Raw genomic sequence first — 23,049 nt, forward strand, 5'->3', positions numbered from 1 at the left:
CTTCTGTGAGAAGCTGTCAGAAGCTTCCTCCATGTCCAGCAGAACCAAGGCCAGACTGTTCCATGATGGACCCACTGCTGGCCAATGCTGGGCCAATCAAGAATAATAGAATGCCTCTTAGATTTAACAAGAAGAAAAAAGTTACTGCTCAGATGTAATTTCAGCCAGAGAAGAGCAGGGTGAGGAAATGGGAGAAAAACAAATCTGCAGACATCCAGGCCAGGGCAGAAGGAGGGGCAGGAGCTGCTCCAGGTGCTGGAGCTGAGATTCCCCTGCAGCCTGTGGTGCAGCCCAGGGTGAGCCAGCTGTGCCTCTGCAGCCAATGGAAGGCCACAGGGGTGCAGAGATGCACCTGCAGCCCATGGAAGAGTTCACACCAGAGCAGCTGGATGCATGAGAGAAGGCTGTGAACCCATGGGAGGTCCATGCTGGAGCAGAATTCTGGCAGGGATCTGCTGACCTGTGTAGAGAGGAGCTCACGCTGGAGCAGGTTTCCTGGCAGGGTTTGTGACCCTGTGAGGAATTCACACAGGAGCAGCCTGTCCTTGAGGGACTGCACCCTCTGGAAGAGTGGCCCACATTACAGCACTTTGTGGAGAAGCCTTGCCTGTGGGATGGACTCATGCTGGAGAAGTTTATGGAGAACTGTCTCCCACGGGAGCAACCCCATGCTGGAGGAGGGGAAAGGCTCCTCTCCCAATGCAGTGTCGGAAGCATGTGATGAACTGACCATAATCACCACTTCCATCTCCCTGCACCACTGGTGGGACGAGCTCGGGAATTAAGGAGGGATAGGGAGGAAGTGCTTTATGGTCTGTTTTTACTTCTCATTATCCTGCTCCAATTTTTTTAGTAATTAATTCAACCAATATCTCTAATTCGAGTCTGTTTTGCCCGTGACAGTATTTGGTAAGTGATCTCTCCTGGTTTTTATCTCAACTAATGAATTTCTGTTATATTTTCTCTCCCCTGCCCAGTTGCAGAGGGAAACGACAGAGAGGCTTTGGTGGGTACCAGGAATCCACCCAGGGTCGCTCCACCACAGCAAGACCCTAATGACATCCTTTAGAAGAGCAAGATCTCAAGAGAGTTCTTGCACAAAATAAACCTGAAAACTATTCCACCACAGACCTGTCTCCACTGCCTGCTGGCCTAGACTTGTGTTTTCAGCTAGCAAACAAATCTATCAATGCACCAACCCCAGCCCATCACAAGAACAGCTGTAACACTTGTTTACTGACCTCCCTGAACATCTAAGACCCTGAGCAGGGCTTTGAAAGTGCAAGTGCCACACCAAAAATATAAATGTTGCTTTCTGGAATGCTAATTTAGTTCACAAGGAAGAAATAGCAGAAAAAAAGGTCACTAGATTAGATTTCAGAAAACAACACTATCTTTCAAAGAGAGACCATATTATCAATCGTCTACCTAAAAGCTTTTCTTCAGGTCTTTTACAAACACACACATTGATTCTGGATGTGAGACCAGTAATCTGCCCTTTGAGATTGCCACTTCAGTCTGGTGAAACTTGCTGCATTATTAGTATTATTATGGGGTCAACTACACCACCTTGAACTTGACAGGTAAACCCCAGCAACAAAAATACAAAGGCATCAATTTTAGTAATAGCAAGCAATTTGAACATTTGTTCTAACCAAGGGAATTTCTGCAGTTGAGCTGCCTTTCACAGATAGGGGAGGAAAAAAAGGGAAGAGCAGGAGAAAGGACTTCTGAATTTTTCCCTTGAAAAAGAGATTTCTCAGAACTCTTATGTTCCTCTACGCTTTAAGCACAACTTTTCTAATAACATGCTGCAATACAGGTTTGTTCTGAAAAGTGCAGTACATTCAAAACTAAGTGCTGCCCCAGAAACCACACAGGGTGGAAGTGAAGGGACTTACGGGATAACCTGTCAAAATCATTATCTTTTTTCTTCCTCTTCTCTACCTATACTGTAAATTAAATTAGAATATAAACTCAAGACTAAGACTTATTCTATACAACATATTTCTATTCTAAGACTTCTAAACAATATATTTCTATGTAACATCCATTTTTTCATAGAATTAGAATACTGAACTATGTGTTTTGAAAATACTTCCTGTTTCTGTGGTAAAGACTTGCTTTTTGCAAGTAACACACAGATTTTAGTGACTCATTACTTTGAGAAGCCAAAGGTTGAAGAAATTCTGGGGCTGTCATCACAGCAAATGAGGACTGAAAGAGGGTTAAAAGCACAGTCTGCTATTGAAACATCATGCAGAAGAGTAAAATATGGAGGTGGATTATTTTCACAAAGTAAAACATCTGCCAGCACAGTTTTGGTGCATAAAGAGGAGGGTGCTTGCATAAGTCTCACCCAATTTTGGCAGAATGGGTACTACTGACATGTTGGATGACCAGATAACTTTTCATACTACTTCTTGAAAAGATAAAACTTGAAGAAAATGAGCTGAGACATTCTCAAGTCCAAAGGAGGCTTCTTTATTTAGAAGAATGGCTTTGAGTAATACATGGAAATAGAGAACAAAAGATGTAGTACTCTCAACTGAAAAGGTCTTTAAGCTTTATTAAATAATCAGCATATATTGGTAGTAAATTTTAAAAAAAAACAAACAAGAAACACAAGCAAACAAGAAAAACCCAAATCAAACAAAATAGTATTCAATCCCAGTAGTGACTACATAAAATGAAACTTATTCTTTGAATGAGTCATAGGATTTGAGGAAGTTTTTGGCGTTCCATGCAGGCCCCAAGGAGAATTGCAAAATTAGTCATTATTTTTTAAATGGCTATCATAGTTGTTAAAGGCCAGGAATCTTTTCTGTAATCACTGTGACTGTCTTCGTAGAAAATGCCAACATTATGCAAAAAGAGATTAAACCTACCCACACTGTTTTCTCTTCCTAGCAGCATGATTTATGTGGTCATTACAGGTAAGTTATAGCTTATTAAGAAGAAAAAGTATTTGCATACTGGACTGAATGGCAGTGAGATATAGGAACTATATATTCTAGTTTCAAACTACAGAAAATCATATACATGTATTTTTAAAGTTATGCCAGAGAACAGATGCAGCCCATCAAAAATCAAAGTATTATATTCTTATTGTGTAATTTATAATGCTTCAAAAAGCATAAAATGAAATAAAGCTCTTCTGAAGCAAACTCCCAAACTGCTATGTTAGAAGAAAGCAACCCAAGAGAACTTATTTTTCAACAAGCAACCAGGGTAAAAACATGTGAGAATCAATCAAATCCTTTAAATCAGTAGATTCCAGCAAATGAGAACATCTGGAGCAGCAAATCTTGCTGCCAGTTTCAGAATGGACAAGACTGTGATTTACTAGAGAACAGATAAACAACCTGTCAGAGTGCCACAGGAAGAGACTGAAAAGCAGGTTCCTATTCCAGGGTAACTTTTCTTAATAAAACCATCTTTCACTCAACAACTTAATTAACATCCAGTGCACAAAGCCCTAGGAACAGGAAAGCAAAAAAACACTAATGTACCTTTCTTGGTGAGCACAGGTTGAAGTTATTACCAGACTGACTAATCTGTCTCAGAATACCTAATCATCCCAGGTCTTCTGCTTATGTGAGACTGAACACTGATTGTTTATTAAAATAGTCCCTACTTGATTTTAAGTCATAGGTGACAGTTTAATATAATTGTAACTTCATTCAGAATAATGTTTCAGTCACTCTGAAGTATGTCTGGTATGACTGCACTTTCTGTGCAATCAGCACATCTTCTAATGCAGCAGCTTCTTATTGATCAATAACCACAGAAATTCCTACTTCACAGTTGAAAACTATTATCCAAAAAATTGTTTTAGAAAAAAAATCTTTCAGCAATGTCAATTCTGTACAAATTAGTTTAATTTCATTAAGATCCAGTGATTTAAAGAAAACACTGGAAGCAGCATATCTAAAATTCAGCAATATTCAAATTAATTTTATTTTGCTCTATTCAAATTGACATAGCACTTCAGCAGTCACTCCATTTCCTTTTATAAAGATAAAACTCGCTCAATATTAAATTGAAACATTTCATTCAGCTTAAAAATTGTTTCTGATTTACACCTTCCACATATACATTTACACCTTCCACATACTTTCCACCTTTTGAAAGCTACCAAAGCTGGGGGATCAGCCATCAAGCACATGGCTGCCCAGCAACACAAAGATTCTGCTCAACTACAAATGACTTTCTACCTGGATAAATCCGACTCAGGCTTTCCAAAACATTATACCTCCTGCTCTATGGAAAATTCTGCTTTAGCGTCAGCAGTGTACAAAATACATGCAATGGCAAGTATGTGCCTTAAGCACTTACATCTGAAACTTCATCTTGATCCAGAAGCCATCAGAGCCTTGTCTCATACAAACACTATTTTAATCACAAGACCAACCCATCTCAGGCTTTCAGTTTATTCACATATTCCAAATATGTGGTTCAGTAACAAGAAAACGTCTCATCTATTTGGTTTGAATAAAAAGTAACAAAATTTTAAAGACCTAAGTAATAGCTACAGTCTATTGTGCCTGCTAAACATTTGCTGTCAGTATAAGGGGAGATTAAGTAAGTATTTGCTTCCTGTTTTTCTTTATTATTTTTTTCTTTTTTAATCATTACCATTACTGCTAAAATTCTGTTTAAGCATAATCCAAAATACAAAGACAGGATTAGCGCTTCTATTGCACAGTATTTATTTTAACTACATTTAATATTATAACAAACATTTATTTCTAGATACAACAGGCAAGGAACCAAGTTTCTCCTCATCTATGTAATGCACTTGCTCTGCTTTTTTTAATGACAATATCAAAAATGCAGTGACAAGACAATAAACCTGTAAGAAATAGTTGCCTTTCTCATTCCATTATTTGTTCTTTTACCTGCTCTGGATTCTTTTTGTGCATTCACTTTAAGTGAATGTTCCCTCATTACTGCCAAGCAACTTGTCTTGTTACTTCACACTTTCTCAGTGTATCACAAATACCTTGCTTTCTATACCCTTTGCATGCCTAATGACAGTGCCTTGCTGGAAAGAAAGGCACATTAGGAAATTAGTAGAGTATATATGGGAAAGAAAGAGTCAGACTATCAAAACCATTCTCCCCGTCACTGTGAAGGTTGATACCTCACACAGCACAGAATTTCAGGTCTGAATCTGTCATGTCACATAGTAAAAGATCAAGAAAAATTGAAAACAGAAATAATGACACTTTGGGCAAAATAAAAATCAGCCTCCTGACAGCTATTTAGTAACAGCCTCTCTCAAGGGGTGGGCAGAACTTTCCAACAGTTTTATAAATTATATCATGTGAGCTAAAAGGCATGCTGTCATCATGAACGTCAACATTAACTATGACCTTCCCTAAGGATAATACACATTACAATTGTAGTTATTCCAGGCTGGAAATCATTATCATATTGAATATTCCTGTGCCATCTTTCCACTTCAGAAACAGCTCACACAACACCATTCTAAACATAGTATTACACCGAGCTGATTTATATCCATTTCAATAAATCTACCTGATATTTTCCTCCTTTGCATGACAGGTGGACCACCAAAACAATCCCAAAATCAGACTTTCTGGAGTGTTGCCATTGAAAGATATTATCATGCTAGATAGAGTTGGGATGAGAAGTTCAGCAGCTTTTCACGTTTTTCTGAGACTGCCAAAGAAGGTCCCTTAAAAACCCTTAAAGGGAAATGAGGCCCTACCTACTTTCCACTACAAATTTTTAGAGCTCATTTTGCAGATGGATATTTTTAAGAAAACCAACTAGATTAATTGTCTAATGCTATCCACTTGGTGCCTTTTCTAAACAACATGTCACAGCTCTTGAGACATTAATTCTCAGCATTAACAACAATTTCCAAACCACCTAACAATAACTGGACTTAAGAACCTTATACATTTCACTTTTCCTTCTGTGTATCTATCTCAGCTCTCACCAGAAAGCTTCTCATCCTGAGTAATTTCCCATGTTTCAATCCACTGACCAATTTCAGACCACAGCTGATGAAGTCATGTTTCTTCTCACAATACATGTGATCTCAGCCTCTGCACCGGGCACAGAAGGTCCCGCACAAAGGGACTGTGCCTTTGCTGGCAAGAGCCCTCAGTGGGTGCACCACAGGCACCTTCCAAGTTATTCCCAAAGGGCCCATACAGGGGAAAGGCACTTCCTGCCACCTGTATCTACCTTATTGTGCCTAAATTTTATCCTGGCAAAGGGCCAGCTGCTGTGTGGCATTTGAGACTAGACAGAAGCAGGTAATACACGCAAGAGACAGAATGTGACAGCGCTACTGCTGTACCTGAGAGCTCACCTGTGCAGGAGAAGTCATCCACACGGACGTATCCCGTGACACAGTCGCAGCGGTAGGAGCCAGGCAGGTTAACACACACAGTGTTGGCATGGCAATAGTGCATCTTGGCAGCACACTCATCAATGTCTGCAGGGAAGAACCACCCAGGGAAGTTACAGTCACACTTGGTGAAATTAATAACATGACATTACAGAACATAAATTCCATTTACAACTCCAAAAGCAATCTTTTAAAACACTAGTACTAAAAAACAAGGCAAATTCAGTAAAAAGTATTAATTAAAATAGAGCTAAAACTCCTGTATCATAGCAATGTGTCCTTCACACTGTTCTTCGTGAAGCATTTCTTTTTTTAAGTCTTGAAAAGTAACACATATATTTGGGAGTCTTTTTTTGCAATGTTAAAAACCAAAAACTGATGCAGTTTTTAAACACAAAATAGTGTTAAAGTACGCAACACTGAAAATCCTAACTCTTAAAGGCACAGTAACCATACAACATGGTTGCAGTGCTGATCAGATATGCCACATAACCTTTGCCAGGACAGTGCAGGAGCAGATTCCACTGCCCAGCTGAACAGTGAGCTCTCCACACCACTAGATTCACCCAAGTGCTCTGGCAATGCCCTGGCCCTGGAGACACAGTTCTGCTGCAGAAGTTACTGGCCAGGGCTCTGTGCCACCTCCACATGTCGCACAAGCAGAAGACTAGAGCAGTCACCTAAGCCCATTTTACAGTTTGCATCACATCAAAGCAAAAAAAAACATGATTAAGGAGTAGCAATAACTTAACCTCATGTCTCTGCTTAAGCAATCTCTACTGCTGCTGCAAATCCAAAATCCAGGACTGTTTTCACAATAGTGACTCAAACCTATAATCTACTTGCCTGTTTAAATATCGCAAATCTCTGTGATACTGTAAACTGTAAAATCTTCCCCCTTCCCTTTTTATAAAACCAGACATTACATTGAAGAATTTTCTTTATATTTTTTTCACAGCAGGATAGATTTTCTGCTTAGCAGCACAGATTTTACACAAAGTAATTTGTGGTTTTCAAAATATTAATTCTAGTGTTACATATGTCCAACACAAAGAAAGATGAATCAGAGATATTTTTTCCCCCCTCTTACTTTCTTTTTGTTATTGATTGCTCACACTCTGGAAAGTATCAATTCATAACACAGCTGAAGAACCTCCTCAGCTTGAGGAGTGCCAATGGGTTGGTCACCCCACAGTACAGCCTCCTATCACATTCCTCTGCACAGCCATCTACAGTTTACCTTCTCCCTCCACACTGTGCTTATGGAAACATAGCAGGTGATTGGCATCAAAACATCAGCATTCAGCCCCAGAATGGGGGAGGAGGGAGAATTTAATTGTTCACATGCTGAGCTCTTGGTTACCTAAAGTCAGGTATCTTGTTTAACCTTCCTAAACTGAAGCAGCTGCAGTTGCAGTACACCCCCATTTTCCAGGCTCTGAAAATGAAACACATGCCAGCTACGCTCACACTTTCTACATTGCAGACATCTGTCCAGCAGGAGCTACCAGCTAAATCTCTTCCTGCTGGCCAGCAAACAGCTGTCAGTTGGCAGTGATTTCTGACTGCTACCAACTTGGAATGAATTAGAAATGATGGCCTGGAGGCAAAATACTTTGTATACCACTGCAAACACCTTAAACTATTTCGTTCTTGCATTTCTATTCTTTCAGTTGCAGTGCCACTTGATGAAATGAATTTTAAAAAGTCAGGAGCATCAATATATGAAAGATAAAAACCAGGAAAAATCCTCCCACATGTCTTGTTATCACACCACTGAGCACTTGAGCCACTTGGGAAACACTCAGGTGTTGACGTGTGTTCACACTGATCTGCTTGGAAACTATTTTTAATAGGCTTTTGGAGCATAGCTTTGAGAAATTTTGCTCTTGCATATCTAATAATTTTCTAGCATAAAAGGAAAAGAAATGAAAAGATGTCTGAAAAGAAAGCAAGAATGCCAAAACAGCAACCAATCCACGTGAAAATTAACCTTATGCACTACCCTTCATCTCCAGCTCCCTCACTACATTTCTCTTTATTCCCCTAAGGGGAAGTGAGAGGATTAAGAGTCTCAAAGGTGAAGGAATCTGAACTTTGATTCATTGCAAGGAAGGCCCAGATTCTGTAACAAAAAACATGAGAATATCCAGAGATAAAAAGAAAATTCACTGCCTATATGAAAATACTGCCATGAGAGAATATCTCAAAAGGAGACTAAGGACTTCAAATGATGACTTGACTATAAATAGAAGAATTGAGAAAAACTGGCACTGGGTAGCTGCAGAAGTTCCAGAGCCCAGGAAAAAAAAGCCTGGGCCTAACAAAGGAAGAAGAAATTTAAAAATCCATCTCTTCAAACTTTGTTCATTTATTTGACGGTCTTTGCAATCTATAAGGGTTACATTTTCCATAAAACCTTTCAGAATTTCAGATTTTCTTTTACCTTTTCTTTTACCTTTACACAATACACGCATTTTCTCTACAGAAAGCAATATTGAGACAGAATTTTCTTATTAAAGCCTGTAGGGCAACACTAAACCTGTTGCTCTGGACCACAATGCTACAAATACTTGTAAAAGGTTAGGTATTCATCACAAAAAGCTTTGGTTTTTACTTAACATGGTTAGAGTAAAACTCATAAAGCACACAGTGGTATATATCAGCTCAGCTGTAATGGAACTCAAATTGTGATTCATGTGTATGGATTGCTTGTCACATTTGAAATATTAACGCTCATCTTCGAGTGGTCTTTTGAGGTGACAAAAATACATGATTTATGCTTCTCTCTAGGCTGATGAAGAAGTTTGTTTTTCTTTTAAAAAGGTATTCTTATGGTCTTTAAAATGAGACTTGACACAGCATAATTATCATACACATATCACCCACCAGCTTCCATCTGCATCAGCTCACACATTGCAACACCAGAGACATTTGGGCTCCAGTTTTCAGCAAGGACTTGTGTGTTAGAGGGTGGGCTGGCCTGGGAAGGGACTAGTACCCCACTGGGTTCAAGTGTCTCCTCAGCACTCAGGGAAACAGGGCTTATTATCAGTGCAGAGCTCTCCTTATAGAATTATTCACACCCCCTATAGCTAATTAGCTATCACCATTACTCTTTACTGCAATAAACAGTGTATATGAACTCATAAGCAATAATGAAAGATAATACATTTCTGTAGTTGTGCCAGTGCACTCAGCAGTGCTATAAGTACACTGGGATAAAACACAAGGAAAGTATCTCAGTGGAGCTGCCTGCTTAGGATCTGACAGGCGATCACCTTACACCAACCAACCAACCAACAAAACGAGGCGCGAGGGCAAGACAGTACAAAGGGTGCTCAACCCATGGCCAAGGAAAGAGGTTTTCTCATATGCAAATGTGCTTTACAAACTGTCCAAACCACTTAACTCTTTTCATGACGAATTTACAATCCTATTACTAAATATCTGTAATGTTTAAAGATGACAACGAGACACTAGATCCCAACTAGAGCATCTCTTTACTGTTTGTCCTCTCCAATAAGTCACATCAAACCAAAATAATTTCAGATATAAAGAAGGCACAATACCTCTTAATGATAATGGGAGTTTTGTCCATTCAACCCAAGGTGAAAGGGACCTACTGTTTTCTAAGCTGTTAGTCCTGTAATAACCACGAGGGAACAATCTTGAAACAAAGCGCACTTTGCCTCTGGAATTCTACACCACTCTTTCCATGCACTTAACAATAATCCCTTTACACACTGGTAGTGTCATCATCTGTTGTTTGGAGCTTCACTTTCAGTTTAACTACTGAAAGACAGTAACATACAAACCAAAACAAAATGAAACAAACTATGAAGTGTTTCAGAGCACTAATAGATTATATATTTTTATCAGAATCAATTACTTTATTTGCAGTTATCTCCCAGTTACTCACTTTCTGGTTAGGGCCTATACTTTACCAAACTAAATTAGAATTTTTGGGAACTCTGTAATAAAGGAAAGGCAGAAAGTCAAAAACTGGAGGGGAGGGGGAGGAGGGGGTAGGGAATCCCAGCTTTGCCAAAAGCTCTGATGTTTAATTCATGGTTATTAATATGGGGAAGGATTCCTCTACCCTTTTATTATTAAGGCCAGTACTATGCATTGACTTGAACTGTATTAGACCCTGGTCTACATAATCAGGATTTTTAAAAATGTGAAATCAAACAGTGTTACTATTTAAGTAATGTCAAATGTTAAAGTATGTTCACAAGCTGATGGAATCGTATCAATGTAGTTTCCAAAACAGCAGAGCACAGCAGTAGTGAAGCATGAGACAGGTCTTGAAATTCTGGCCACCTCATGCTTATGCAAAAATGAAAACATGCCATTTTCACTCCGCTGACTTAGCTGCTCCTTGTTCATTATGTTTACTTGCTCTCCAAATTCTCCCTGATTCTTATTTCCTTTCCACTGTAAAGTTCACTTGACTTCAGCTCCATTTGCCTTTCTATTTTTCCTTTTCACCCTCCCACTGCTTGTCTTCTTTCTCATACATGTAACATACCCCACACCTGGTTTTTACCTTTAGCACAGGCCTGGTTTCTCAAATTGTGCACCAGAACTCTCAGGGAATCATAAAGCACTAGACACAGAAGTCAGCTGTTCCCCATGAGCTGGCAGCAGCTCAGCCTCCCTCAATTGCCTGAGTAAGAAGAGACTAATTACTGGCAGCAAATGTTTAGGGTAGCCTTAAAACTTTACCAACAACTGTTTACCTGCTTCCTTGGTAGCAATGCATCTCCTCCTGGGCAGGGCAGCAGTACAACCCTGTCTTGGGGATGGAGCTACTGCCCGTTCAGAGGCAGGGAAAGAACCCAAAACAAGCAGATAAGCCAAAGAAAAAAGTCCGTTTCAACAAGGCTGAGAAATATTACCCTAATGTCATTAAGTAACTAACTAGTGAAAAATGCCTTCATAAATTAGGGCTGGTGTAGCATCACCTGGGAATCCAAAGTCAATAAAATAGCTATCAATATAATAATATCAGGAAGTATTATCTCCTTGACTTTTAGAGCATCATTAAAATAGTGCAGCCTCTTCCTCTGGGCACAGTGTAAAAGTGCTTTACATTGATATACCCACTTTGTGATCAGGACAAGAGTATCAATATTTCAAATCTGCTTTCTGTCTATTTAACTGCCCCTCTAGGGATGGAAACTGTACAACTATCAGGTTAAACAACTAAACAAATAGATATTTTGAAGCACACATTCACATGCAAATCACACTTGAACAGTCATACTTTCCAGTGGAGACCAGCCCCAAACAATCGTAGCATTCCTGAGAAGGATAAAAGTAAAAATTCAAGTGAAGATACCTTCCTGGTCTTTATTCCAATAGTATTAAGCTTATATACTTTCACCATTCACACTCAAGGAAGCAATTGATTATTCTCAAAAAGAGATCACAACATTTTGCTACCTTTTTCTCAGCTACAGTAGTTAACTGCCCAGGAACGTGGCTGTTTCCTAAAATCCATCCTAATGAAGCCTTGGATGCTAAAATATTGCCTAGGTACAATACAATCCCCTACTCTATCCTTGTTATTGCTTACAATAATACTCAAGTCATTAGTCTCTTTACTTTAGGTTATGTTTTTTTGCTGAAAAAAATGAAAATTTAAAAAAATAATTTATTTCCATAGCCTGAATCTCCAGTGATCTGACCAATTCCCTGAGTCTCTGGAGTCAGAGAATTTCATCTATAGTCTCTTTTGGTCATCACTCCTCAAAACAACACAATCCTACCTTGAAAGGCAGCACTCAGCTCTTTAAATCTTGTTGTTCAGACTATCAAGTGTCCCTCTCAGCAACAAGTTTTTCCTTTTATTATGCTGCTAAATTCTGCTTCTCTCTAAGGAAAACTGAACATTTGCAGTTCCACTCTCCTTTCTGCTTTCCATCATTACAGTGGCAAATTATGTGCACTGGCTTGGTGGGATGGTCCCAAAGAACCTTGAGATCTCTTAGGATAAAAACATTTTCTTTAAATTGAAGTTTTCCTATAAAATCATTTTAATCAGCTCAAAATGTGTTAACATTAAAGAAAACGTAAGTAACGTATTGTTATTTTTAACAGAAAGGAACTGTTTTCTTAACCGTAAATGCATTCATTTGATAAATACATTAATAGAAAATGTTCACAGGCTTGTTACTTTTTTTTAAATGTTTGCAGCTATAGCTCTTCGGGGTGGTTGATAACTTATTGATAAGGTATCTCTGACAGCTGCAAATAAGTTACTTTTTTAAATATGCAGCCTGAATTCACATATGATAATGTAGCTTAAGAGAATGCAGATTAAAAATAATCACAGGAAACAGAATGAAACATTTGGGGAAACAGATTTTGGCTAACAGCAGCAGCTCAGTCATTTTCTCCAACATGCCAAAGCAACTAGGAAAAACAAGTCAAAATTCTGCTTGTACTGCTGTAGCAGCTGCTATGATGTTTAGAACTAACTGAAGTTTAAAAAGATGGCTTTATCTGGGATTACTCAAGCCTTTTAATTTTTTCCTTCTAATTATTCTTTGAAATTATACTGATATTTCTATTTAGAATGCACAGCAACAGAACAGGCTACTAAGGAGTGTGCCTGAGTGAGTGTAAGAATTTTTCTTTAAAGATGCTGCTGAATTTGCTCCTCCCCTCAGTGGCTTATGAGAGGCCATGTAACAAGCAAGCCATTTCTCATTTAGGGAGTCTGCCTGGCTAGTAGGATTTAGGACTTTTACCCAAGTCAGTTCCACCTTCCCTGCTCTCCAGCTCCTCCCTGGCCCCTTGGACTCCATCAAAGCACCTCAATACCTTTGAGGACACTCTGCTGTAAGGGATTCATAGATTCTGAGGAATATTCATTACATCCTCTCATGGACATTATGGCAGAGAGGTTCTTTGACACACCCACGTATTTTAATATACTCAGGAATACCAGCAGGTACTTGAAGTAAGACTTTTGTATATCATGGAAACAATCTGGTGTCCTTTAGAAAGGAGAGAAAAAAAAAGATTATGATGATGACTGCTGCCTCTTGAGCTGTATTATGTGCTCTGAAAAGAGCAAAATGTAATGACAAGTAGCCTGGGAGAAATATTGAGAAACTGCTTCATTCTGAGGCTTCAAACTGACAGAGGGTGGGTTTAGACTAGACGTTGGGAAGAAATTCTTTCATGTGTAGGCAAGAGCAGTATGCCCAGAGGAGCCATGGTGCCCCATTCCTGGAAGTGTTCTAGTGGAAGGTGTCCTTTCCCATGGCAGAGGGGCTGGAAATAGGTGCCCTTTAAGAACCCTTCCAACTCAAATCATTCTGTGACTCTGTGCAACTTCTGCTGATTACAATCAGACCATTTAAATTAAAATGGAGGTAATCCCATATAAACTGGTGCTGGCCCTACAGGAGTTGGGTGTCAGAACTTTGCAGGAACAAGCCTAGAACAGGAGAAGCTATTCACTCTTTTTCAAGTCATACACAGGAGACTTCAGGGGTTACAGAGAGATTTCTGTACCCCCCGAGAATAGCATTACATAATATACCAGCAGAGATCTGTGCTCTCTCTATCCACTGTCAGAGCAGCAGTTCTGGCAATATAGCCAAGGACTCTGAAGCAGTGAAAGCTAAGAGAGAAGCTCAGAAAAAGAATGCCATTCAAATATAATGCATTTTGAAAGCTTCTCTTACAAAAATATGGAATTAGAAATAAACCTACGTATTTATAAGTTATGGAATCATCATCATTATGGAATGATGTTAGCTTGTTTTTTCATATAAATTTTATCCTTAAAACACCTCAAAATTTGCTGTTATTTTTATTATTTTTATAAAAGATATTGTGTTCAATATTTCACATTATAAATGCTTTCATCCATCAGCCATACGTTTTCAAAGTTAGTAAATAATCATACTTTTACATGTTATCTTTTTCAGAAGAGTTCTCTTTAAGTTTTCTCCAAGGGTTAATTTACGAATAAATAAACATTTTTACAGATGTGATAAGTAAAATGTTGGTGCTCCTAAGGTTCATCCCTGTAGATATAAGAAATGCTTGCATAGATATAATGTCATGTAACCAAATTAAAATATTGCTTAAATTCACCACAGTAATCATGTTTGGCAGTGCAACAGACATTAAACAGTACAGAAGACATAAACAACCACTGGCTTTTCCTCTCCTCCATCAGGTATGGTTTATGTTTTTCCAGAAAGCAGTAGATGTTTTGGGAATCTCCTAGCTGTTGAGGAGAAGATAGTGAGGAAGAAATGCTTATCACAAGGCATATGTGAGACAAATTCTTTCCACCAAAGATGGTATGATAAGCCAAACAGTAAATTGTGAGCTACCTTGTCAGAGTCTGCCAGCACAGCACATCTCCATGCAACTGCAAGCTTTGAGGTTTGGAATCAGCACTTTGACACTGTTCTCCATTATCCCTTGTTGAAACCCAGAGCAATGACAAGGGTCTGATCTAAACATGTTCCCTTACAAATCCATACAGACCAACAAATATGGAAATATCTGTGAAGCCCATTCCCTTACAGAAGTGGTGCTCATCAGAGCAGCACAATTTTCTCCCCGGGGAAACAGAGGAACTTAATACTTTCCCCTGGCTAGAACCCAGGATAGAAACCTCACCAAATTACTACAAGGAAAGAACTGGGAAGAGTTATTTATAATAAATCTAACTGGACTACTCTCCCTTAGTAGTACCCTCCCTTAGTACCACTCTTTCACCCATTTTTCTTCTTCAAAGGCTCTTAATGCACAAGAATTCATTCTAAATCTAACTACTTCATGCTTAGCTGTAAGAGTTACCATTACAAAGTCTACTACAAATAAAAGGTTATGCTGCTACTGCTCACAAATATATTACTGCACATTAGAAAACAAAGCAAAATAATCACTTCATTCTCAGGAAAATAGCTCTGTTCCCTAGAGTGACTGCTCCTACTTTGGTACATAAATGTACTCCCAAAGCCAAGCTTGCTTTGGCTTTGATTTCACTTATGAAAGAAACTCCTGGATCACTGCAAGCACTGATGAAGTAAATTCTGCTACCCAAAAAGGAATGCAAGACTTCTGTAACAGATTCATCTCCCTATTTATTGTTATTTTTTAATCTTTCCAAACACTCTGAGAGATACCAGTGGATGCTTACAAAGAAGGAGGGTGGAAGGGAAGAGGAGAGGGAAATGCTGTTTTTCACTGATCTTCTATTTACCTGTATTACCCAAACAGTGCAATGCAAAGAAATAACTCTATCCATTTTCATTCACCTCATACCTTACCTTTTCAATACCCTCTGATTTTGCTAATGGTGGGGTTGAACAATGGATTACTATATGAAAATGAGCAATTCTTTCTTCGTGCCATTATACTAAGAGTAATTATACTAAATATCTCGTGTCATCCAGTACTCTATCCCAGTTTGTCTCCTATACAATATACATACTATACATATACAGTTGGCAGCAATGCCTCTCCATTGCCACATAATTCAAAACAGGTGGTTCCACATGATAGAGGATTTACTGGTTTTATTTTCATGGGTTCAGATTATTCCCTGTTAATCGGGTTCCACAGAGGATCAAAGACAAATATCATATTCAGATAAGGAAATTATGGATCATAGCAAAACAGTTCCTTTCCGAGTATCCCTCAGAGCCACGCTAAACACATTTTTGTGTTCCACATCCTTGCTATGCAATCTAGTCTTATTGTTTGTGCCTTTTTAAATTTAATTTCATCTATAATGTAAAAATAAACAATGAAACATCAGCAGAATAAAAACACCTAATTTTAGATATTATGAATATTTTTCCCTATAAACACAATCTTAATTGACATAACTGAAAAGTGCAAGATACATCTCTCATCCAAGCAAATATGATAATCAGGTGTGATTTATAGCACTAGTTACTAAAAGAGGCATTTCTGGTTTGGAGATTGCAACAGAACTGCATTCCTTAGGCATAACCTGAGGTGAAATTATTAAGACAAACAGTAAGAGGGGGTGGGGGGAGAATCCAACAGCTGGTCATAAAAATATTCTTTACCTGCAACCTAAAGTCCTGCCTCAACACTTAATCTAAATTTTATTTTAATTGCTTTGCTTTTGGCTATGAAACTAAACTGGTGATTTAATGTTTTCCCCTTTGATAACATAATCACACGTTTAGCTTCAGTTAAAAAAAGAAGAAACTGGAACACTCACGTCCTTAATATTTCATTTCTAGCAACTCTTCATCTAAATTACTACACAGCCCATCATCATAGAGAATTTTACAATGTATGTTTTACATACATTTCTTTTATCAGTGTCAGCTACTGAGGAATACATTCACAAATTCCCTTGAGTTGCACCAAGACAAGTGGTCAGAGCACAAAGAAAGGATGGAGCAGAGAGGTGCAGACCTAGTCTTCCCAGCCATGAAAGCTAACTGTGAGGGAGTGTATAGCTTGCTCCATGTTTTAATGGGAGACCTGGAATGGGTAAGTGCCCTTAGGCCAAGAGTCCTACTGCAAACAAGCTTCCTGAGCTTTCCAGAAGCAGGATTTCAATTTGTAGTACACAGCACACCTTTTGGAGTAGAGATTGGGAACAGAGGCAGCATTATTTCACTATGGATATATATATATATATATATATATCTACATATATAATCTAAAAAACTATTTGTGATAGTGAATTACTAATTTATCACCAGTATCCTTACATAAATTTCAGAGCATGTTATCAGCAATAAGACCCAATTCCAGCATGGCCATGGCTGGCTTTTACCAGTTCTTCCAAAATCCAGTCAAAGTCTCTGTAAAATGCAGGATTGCGCAGCAGGGCAGTGGCAAAGACATACTTTAACATAGGTTAAAGTAAACCTTGTGAAAGTTAGCAGAAAGCTCAGAAATTAATAATTAATTGTTGAAAGTTCAGAAATGGGCTTTGGACCAACCTACTGAATAGTCTGTGTGTGTTTGTGTACTTTTTGTACACTGCAGAGGGAGGTGAATCAACAAAGATCTCACCCTGAATGAAGAGAAAGAAAGGAGGGTTGAATGAGCATTATTGACTCCAATTGCTGTGTTCTGACTCAAATTTTTAAGCTAGATTAAACTTTATTTAATAGCAAAATAGTAACTCTTAAATTGCTGTTGATGAGACCTTCATGTACTTTGTCTCTGCAGAGAACCATTATGAAAACCGTGTGAGATTCCATTATCAATATAAAGATGGAAACTTCTATAGATATCTAATGCATTTTCACCATCTTGACTAATAAGCAAATTCTGGCCTGATTTCATTGGTCATTCTACATTAGTTGTAAATAAATGATGAAATAAAATAAACACAGCAGAACTAGACAAGCTGTGGATAGAAAGTCAATACCAAAAATCAATGCAAAATACTCTTCATCCCAAGGGTTTCCAATGCTTTTGCCTCTCTCCACATATATTTCAAGCTATTGTTCACTTTTTATTAACAGCAATGTAACCTTGCCATATTGTGGCACACAGCATGAGGTCACCCACAGAGTAGAGCCAGACAGGACTCTATGAAAACACACTCCCACTGCTAGAGACTTTGAAAAACATGAAGTGAAAATTGTCAAAGCAAACCTACTCCACACAGAATTAATGAGATTACAAAATAAAGACCCTACTTTGAAGAGTCTCTGAGATTTTTCCTGCACCAATGTTCGCATTTTTGTCTCAGAATACAAATCTCCTGTCAATTCTAATCAACATGCCTATACCAGCAAAAAATGGGAAATACTAATTTGTAGCTGCCATGTACCAAAGAGAGTCAGCAGGCACTGGTGGGACTTGGTCCTCCAACTCACCCGGTTGCTGCAGATTACTACATGAAGCTTGAATCCCAGACAAAAACATGTTAAAAAAAGTAATTCACACTTCTTACTTTAGTAAGTTAAGGTACACTGTTCCACTAATCTGTTCTCTCTGCATGTGTCCCTATCCAGAGTATCCTTTGCTTTCCTACACAGCAGCAGCAAAAAAAAATCACCTCTAGAAAGGTAGTGACCATGAAAACCTCCACTTTACCCACAAGAGGAATAACAGCACTTCTAGGACTGCTGTAAACAGAAGTGAAGAGAGAAGCCCCTGCCTGAATTTCCTTCCTTATAATGTCTGCCCTTTGATGGAAAGCAAAGGGAGCACCTCTAAAAGGTTGAGAGTAACAATGCTTACAAAAAAAAGACATTTCCTTAATGTTTGGGAAAAGAAGAGCTGAAACTGAGCTTAAGAGGGAAGTAAGGGTCTCGATGTTAACATACACATTCACGTTAGAGAATAACATAGGCAGGCTAATGCTCCTGCTGATGGGCTGTAACAAAAGACTGAGATGATTGTAAAACTGGAAGGAGAAAACCACAAAACATAACACTTCCACAACAGTCAAAACCCTTGTATCACAATCCAAAGGTGATCATCCTTCTCAAATCAAATAGTTAGAACAGCTCCTTCTACTGAGAAAGTATAGAAAGAGAATTTCAGAATTTATGCCATTGTCACGTGTACCGCATGACTTTCTAGAGAAAAGAAACTCTCATTTTACTGTATTGAGTTTGCATGGCAAGGTTTTGGACACAGGGGGTGGGTTCTGTGGCAAGATGCCAGAAGCTGCCCCATGTTCAATGGAGCCAAGGCCAGCCATCTCCAGGACAGACCCATCAGACCAAAGAGAAGCCCATCACCAACACCAGCATGAGAGTGTATTTAAGAAAGGGTAAAAAGCCTTGCACAAGAACAGCTGGGAGAAAGGATTGAGAACATGCAAGAAACAACTCTGCAGACACTGAGGTCAGGGCAGAAGGAGGGGCAGGAGCTGCTTCAGGTGCTAGAGCTGAGATTCCCCTGTGTCACATCCTGAGGTGTCCCCTTAGACTTGAGATCACCTTAGATGGACATGCAGGTGGTCTGGAACCCAGCTCTTTCCGATGCCCGCCGATGAGAGACTGCAGGAGGCTGTTCTTAGAGGTTTTCATGGTTGTTTATTCTTCCTTATCTCAGGAATGCTTTGTCCAGCGAACAGCAGTCTGCTCGCCAGACGTCCATGGCAGAATCTGCCTGGCAGAGGCAGGACTTATCTTTTATAGTCTAAATTACATACTAGGTATTTACAAATGACCCCCAATACAATACAACTTTGTTAAACTGTCCAGCTTTGTCCCCATCCAATCTGAAAGTGCCAGCGTGTCACTCAGCATGGATGACACGGAGAAGAAGGAGGAAGAGGTATCCACACCCCCATATTCTCTATCTTGGCCATGTGTCCCTTAATATAAACATTCTAGAAATCTACTTATTCTACATCCTAACAGTCTAATTTACACTTTATTTTTGCAGCTTGCATTTCTTCTCTCAATGTGGGTAAATTGTTCCAAGCAGCTAAATCCAGCCCGAGACACCTGGGTCTCATTCGAGGGTCTTTGGGGACCCTGCCAGGGGGGTCTTAAACCTTCCAGGGAAGCCAGAGGAATACTCTGGACTCCCATACCCCTGCAGCCTGTGGTGCAGCCCAGGGTGAGGCAGCTGTGCCCCTGCAGACAATGGAGAAGACTCATATCAGAACATGGGGATATACCCTGAAGGAAGCTGTGATCTCAAGGACAAGAGTGGAGCAGGATCCTGCTGGGACCTGTCGCCCCATGGAAACAAGCCCACACTGGTGGCAGGACTCGTGACCCCACAGGAGGGACCCACACTGAAGCAGCTCACAAGGAACTGGAAGGACCCACACTGGAACAGTTCACAAAGGACTTTCTCCTGCAGAAAGGGCCCATGCTGGAGAAGGGGGGGAGTGTGAGGTGGAAAGAACAGCAGAAACAAGGCATTATAAACCGACCATAACTCCTTATTCCACATCCTCCTTGATTGCTTGGGGCAAGGAGGTAGAAGAATCAGGAGCAAAGTTCACACTGGGAAGGAGGGGGATGGGGAGATTTAAATTGGTTCTTATTTTTTATTAACCTACTCTGATTTGATTGGCAGTAAATTAAATTTATTTCCTCAAGTCTAGTCTGTTTTGCCTATGGAGTTAATTGCTTAGTGATATCTCCCTGTCCTTATCTTGACTCATGAGCCTTTTGTTATATTTTCTCTCCTGTATTGTTGAGGAAGGGAGCAATAAAGCAGTTTGGCAGTCATCTAGCAGGTAGGCAAGGTCAACCCACTTAATTTACTTATTGTGCACTAAGAATTTTATTTCCTTTAGCATGCAAAAAAATAATGTAAGCAATTTTATCACCATGTTTGTTATGTATTATGTACTAAAGAATGAAGAATCAGAGACATATTTATTATGGTAAGGCAAATCAAGATTTTTCAAGTTTCCACCCCACTTAAGCCCTTAAGAATTGTGCTAGTAACTGTCATTTTAACAGCTGACAGGTGCAATTTTAATTAATTAGGCATTGTCTTTCATCAAGGTGAGTGAAGTACTGAAACCTTTTGAGTCATAAGCCCATCATTTAACACAACCAACAACTTTTTTGAGTCAATTCACTTGACGTTCTATGAAATCAAAGGAAATGGGTGACTTCTATCTAGATTGCATTCCTGTTTCTGGGTATTATGTCATGGAAGGGTAAGTATTGCACAATAACAAGCCTTGCTCACAGAGCACATGCTGCTTTCTCACAAAGCGTTGATATTCAAGATTTTAAAAGACTTTTTTAAGAAGTCATCCACCTTCTTCCAATAAAGAACAGTTTCCCATCCTCCTGTAGTGCTCTCACAAACCCAAATAACAAAGAAGTGAAATAATCTATTGATACAATAGACTGACCAGAAAGCCGAATATGTGTATATATGTATTTTCTCTTTAACCATGAGTTTCTATTTACCTTTCAGTTTTTCACAAATCTCAACAACTTTGTTCTGTGGTTCTTCCTTCTTTTTATCTTGACAGCCCTAAAATACCTCTTTTGTCTAGACCACAACCCTGAATGCACAAAAAGCTCCTCTCTGACTGATTATACACAGATTTGAAGACATGTTCAGTCCATGCATTCAACCAACCTCTACTTATCTAATCTCATATTCTTGCCTCTTAAATCAGTTTCTACAAGCTGTTCATCATTTTTAGAGTGCTTTCTGAATAGCTTTCTATTTATTAATTTTACATTTTCTAACCTGATGTGTCACATGCTCTGAATTCTGCTTCTGAATCATCACAAAGATTATGGAAGGGTAAAATCATATGTTGCTCTGACCTTGTAAAACTAGCCCGGAACTGTTAAAACTGTTTTAGAGAAAGCATGAAGGAAAAAAACTATACAGGAGTAGTGAAATCACTGTCATTGAATGACCTTTTAGGTCTATGTAGGGCCATAAAGACTTCTCAAACAAAAAAAGATGGATATGAATTTATTATAAATGCAATTACATAGCATACAATGGGCATTGATTCTAGGTTATTCAAATTTTCTTGATGTTTTCCAACAGGTACTAGATTCTTGTATTTTGATACATCCCCCATTAATGAGCTATTACTTGAAATAAAAGGAAGACACATCATCATTTCCTTGGCTTAAGGACAAGACCCAGCTCATGAGGTGCACTAGAATACCTGCACGCCAGATTTTCAGCTGATAAAAACCCAAATATTTGGCATCCATACTGTTTCAAAAACTGGTATTCATGCACATAACAGTATATAAAAATTCAAAATATATTAAAACAATTCCTAGTTCCCACATGCAGATCCAGAAGGGGCTATGTTCCCTGAGCATGCCATGTTCATCTTAAATAACGGCATCCTTTAGCACTTTAAACCCCTGAAGTCTCTGTCTGAGCATCCTAAGCACAGGTGTATAACTATCCTGTACTGCAGTTTAATCAGGAATCAGTATCAAAAGACAGGCACTAACACAAGGCAGACAAAAATTCAAAAGCATCCAACTTCATTCAGTCCCAGGCAGTTCGTAAGACTTGGCTAATAAATACCAAGAGCTTATCCAGTGTATATTATCCATATGCTAAAATCTGTATTGGGTTCTATGTCAGAAAATTAACATGTTATAGCATCACGTATTAAAACATCTGATGAACTGTGTTATTGATGTAATATTTTTAAAAATATTTTAATAATATTTTAAAAATATTTTAATAATAATTCAAATATCCAATAACACAAACAGCTGGTTTCCGAGGTGACCAAAGGGAATCATATGTCTTACCAAACCTCCCTTAGGTATAGCCAGCTTATTACTACTTTGAAAAAATATTTTTTTCTTTTACTGGCAGCATCTCTCAATGGCTGCCTTCTGCTGTCAGTGTTGCAATTCATCAATGTTGCTTTTAATCTGCCATTTTATCTGGTGTCTGTGTAAATAAATACTGATAGCTGACATCTTAAAACCCACCCAAAGGCCCAGACATCTTGAAGACATAAAGGAATTGATGGTTTGAAAACAGCTATTGATGCAGGCTGATGTACAATATGAAGAAATGTGTATTCTGGCTTGAAAGAACAGTCTCTCTGACTGCTAGACTTCTGAATTAACCATAAACCATAGAAGACATCTCTTAACTCAAAACCCCTCTTGGACAGATATAATTGTCTTAGTTTCAGCAGAGGTAATTGTAAGCAGTTTTGTGTTTGAAAATAAAAAGAATAG

General features: G+C 38.8%; 1 protein-coding gene across 2 annotated transcripts in view; it reads right to left on the minus strand.

Annotated features, from left to right (window-relative positions):
* Positions 1-23,049, minus strand: part of NELL1 (neural EGFL like 1) — a 282,345-nt gene that overhangs the window by 139,128 nt on the left and 120,168 nt on the right. For both annotated transcript variants that reach the window (XM_056493636.1, XM_056493635.1), the window contains exon 13: positions 6,350-6,475. In XM_056493636.1, coding sequence (XP_056349611.1) covers positions 6,350-6,475 — 126 coding nt within the window. The remainder of the gene's footprint in view (positions 1-6,349; positions 6,476-23,049) is intronic.

Source organism: Oenanthe melanoleuca, chromosome 5, assembly GCF_029582105.1.
Source record: "Oenanthe melanoleuca isolate GR-GAL-2019-014 chromosome 5, OMel1.0, whole genome shotgun sequence".
Lineage (NCBI taxonomy): Eukaryota > Metazoa > Chordata > Aves > Passeriformes > Muscicapidae > Oenanthe > Oenanthe melanoleuca.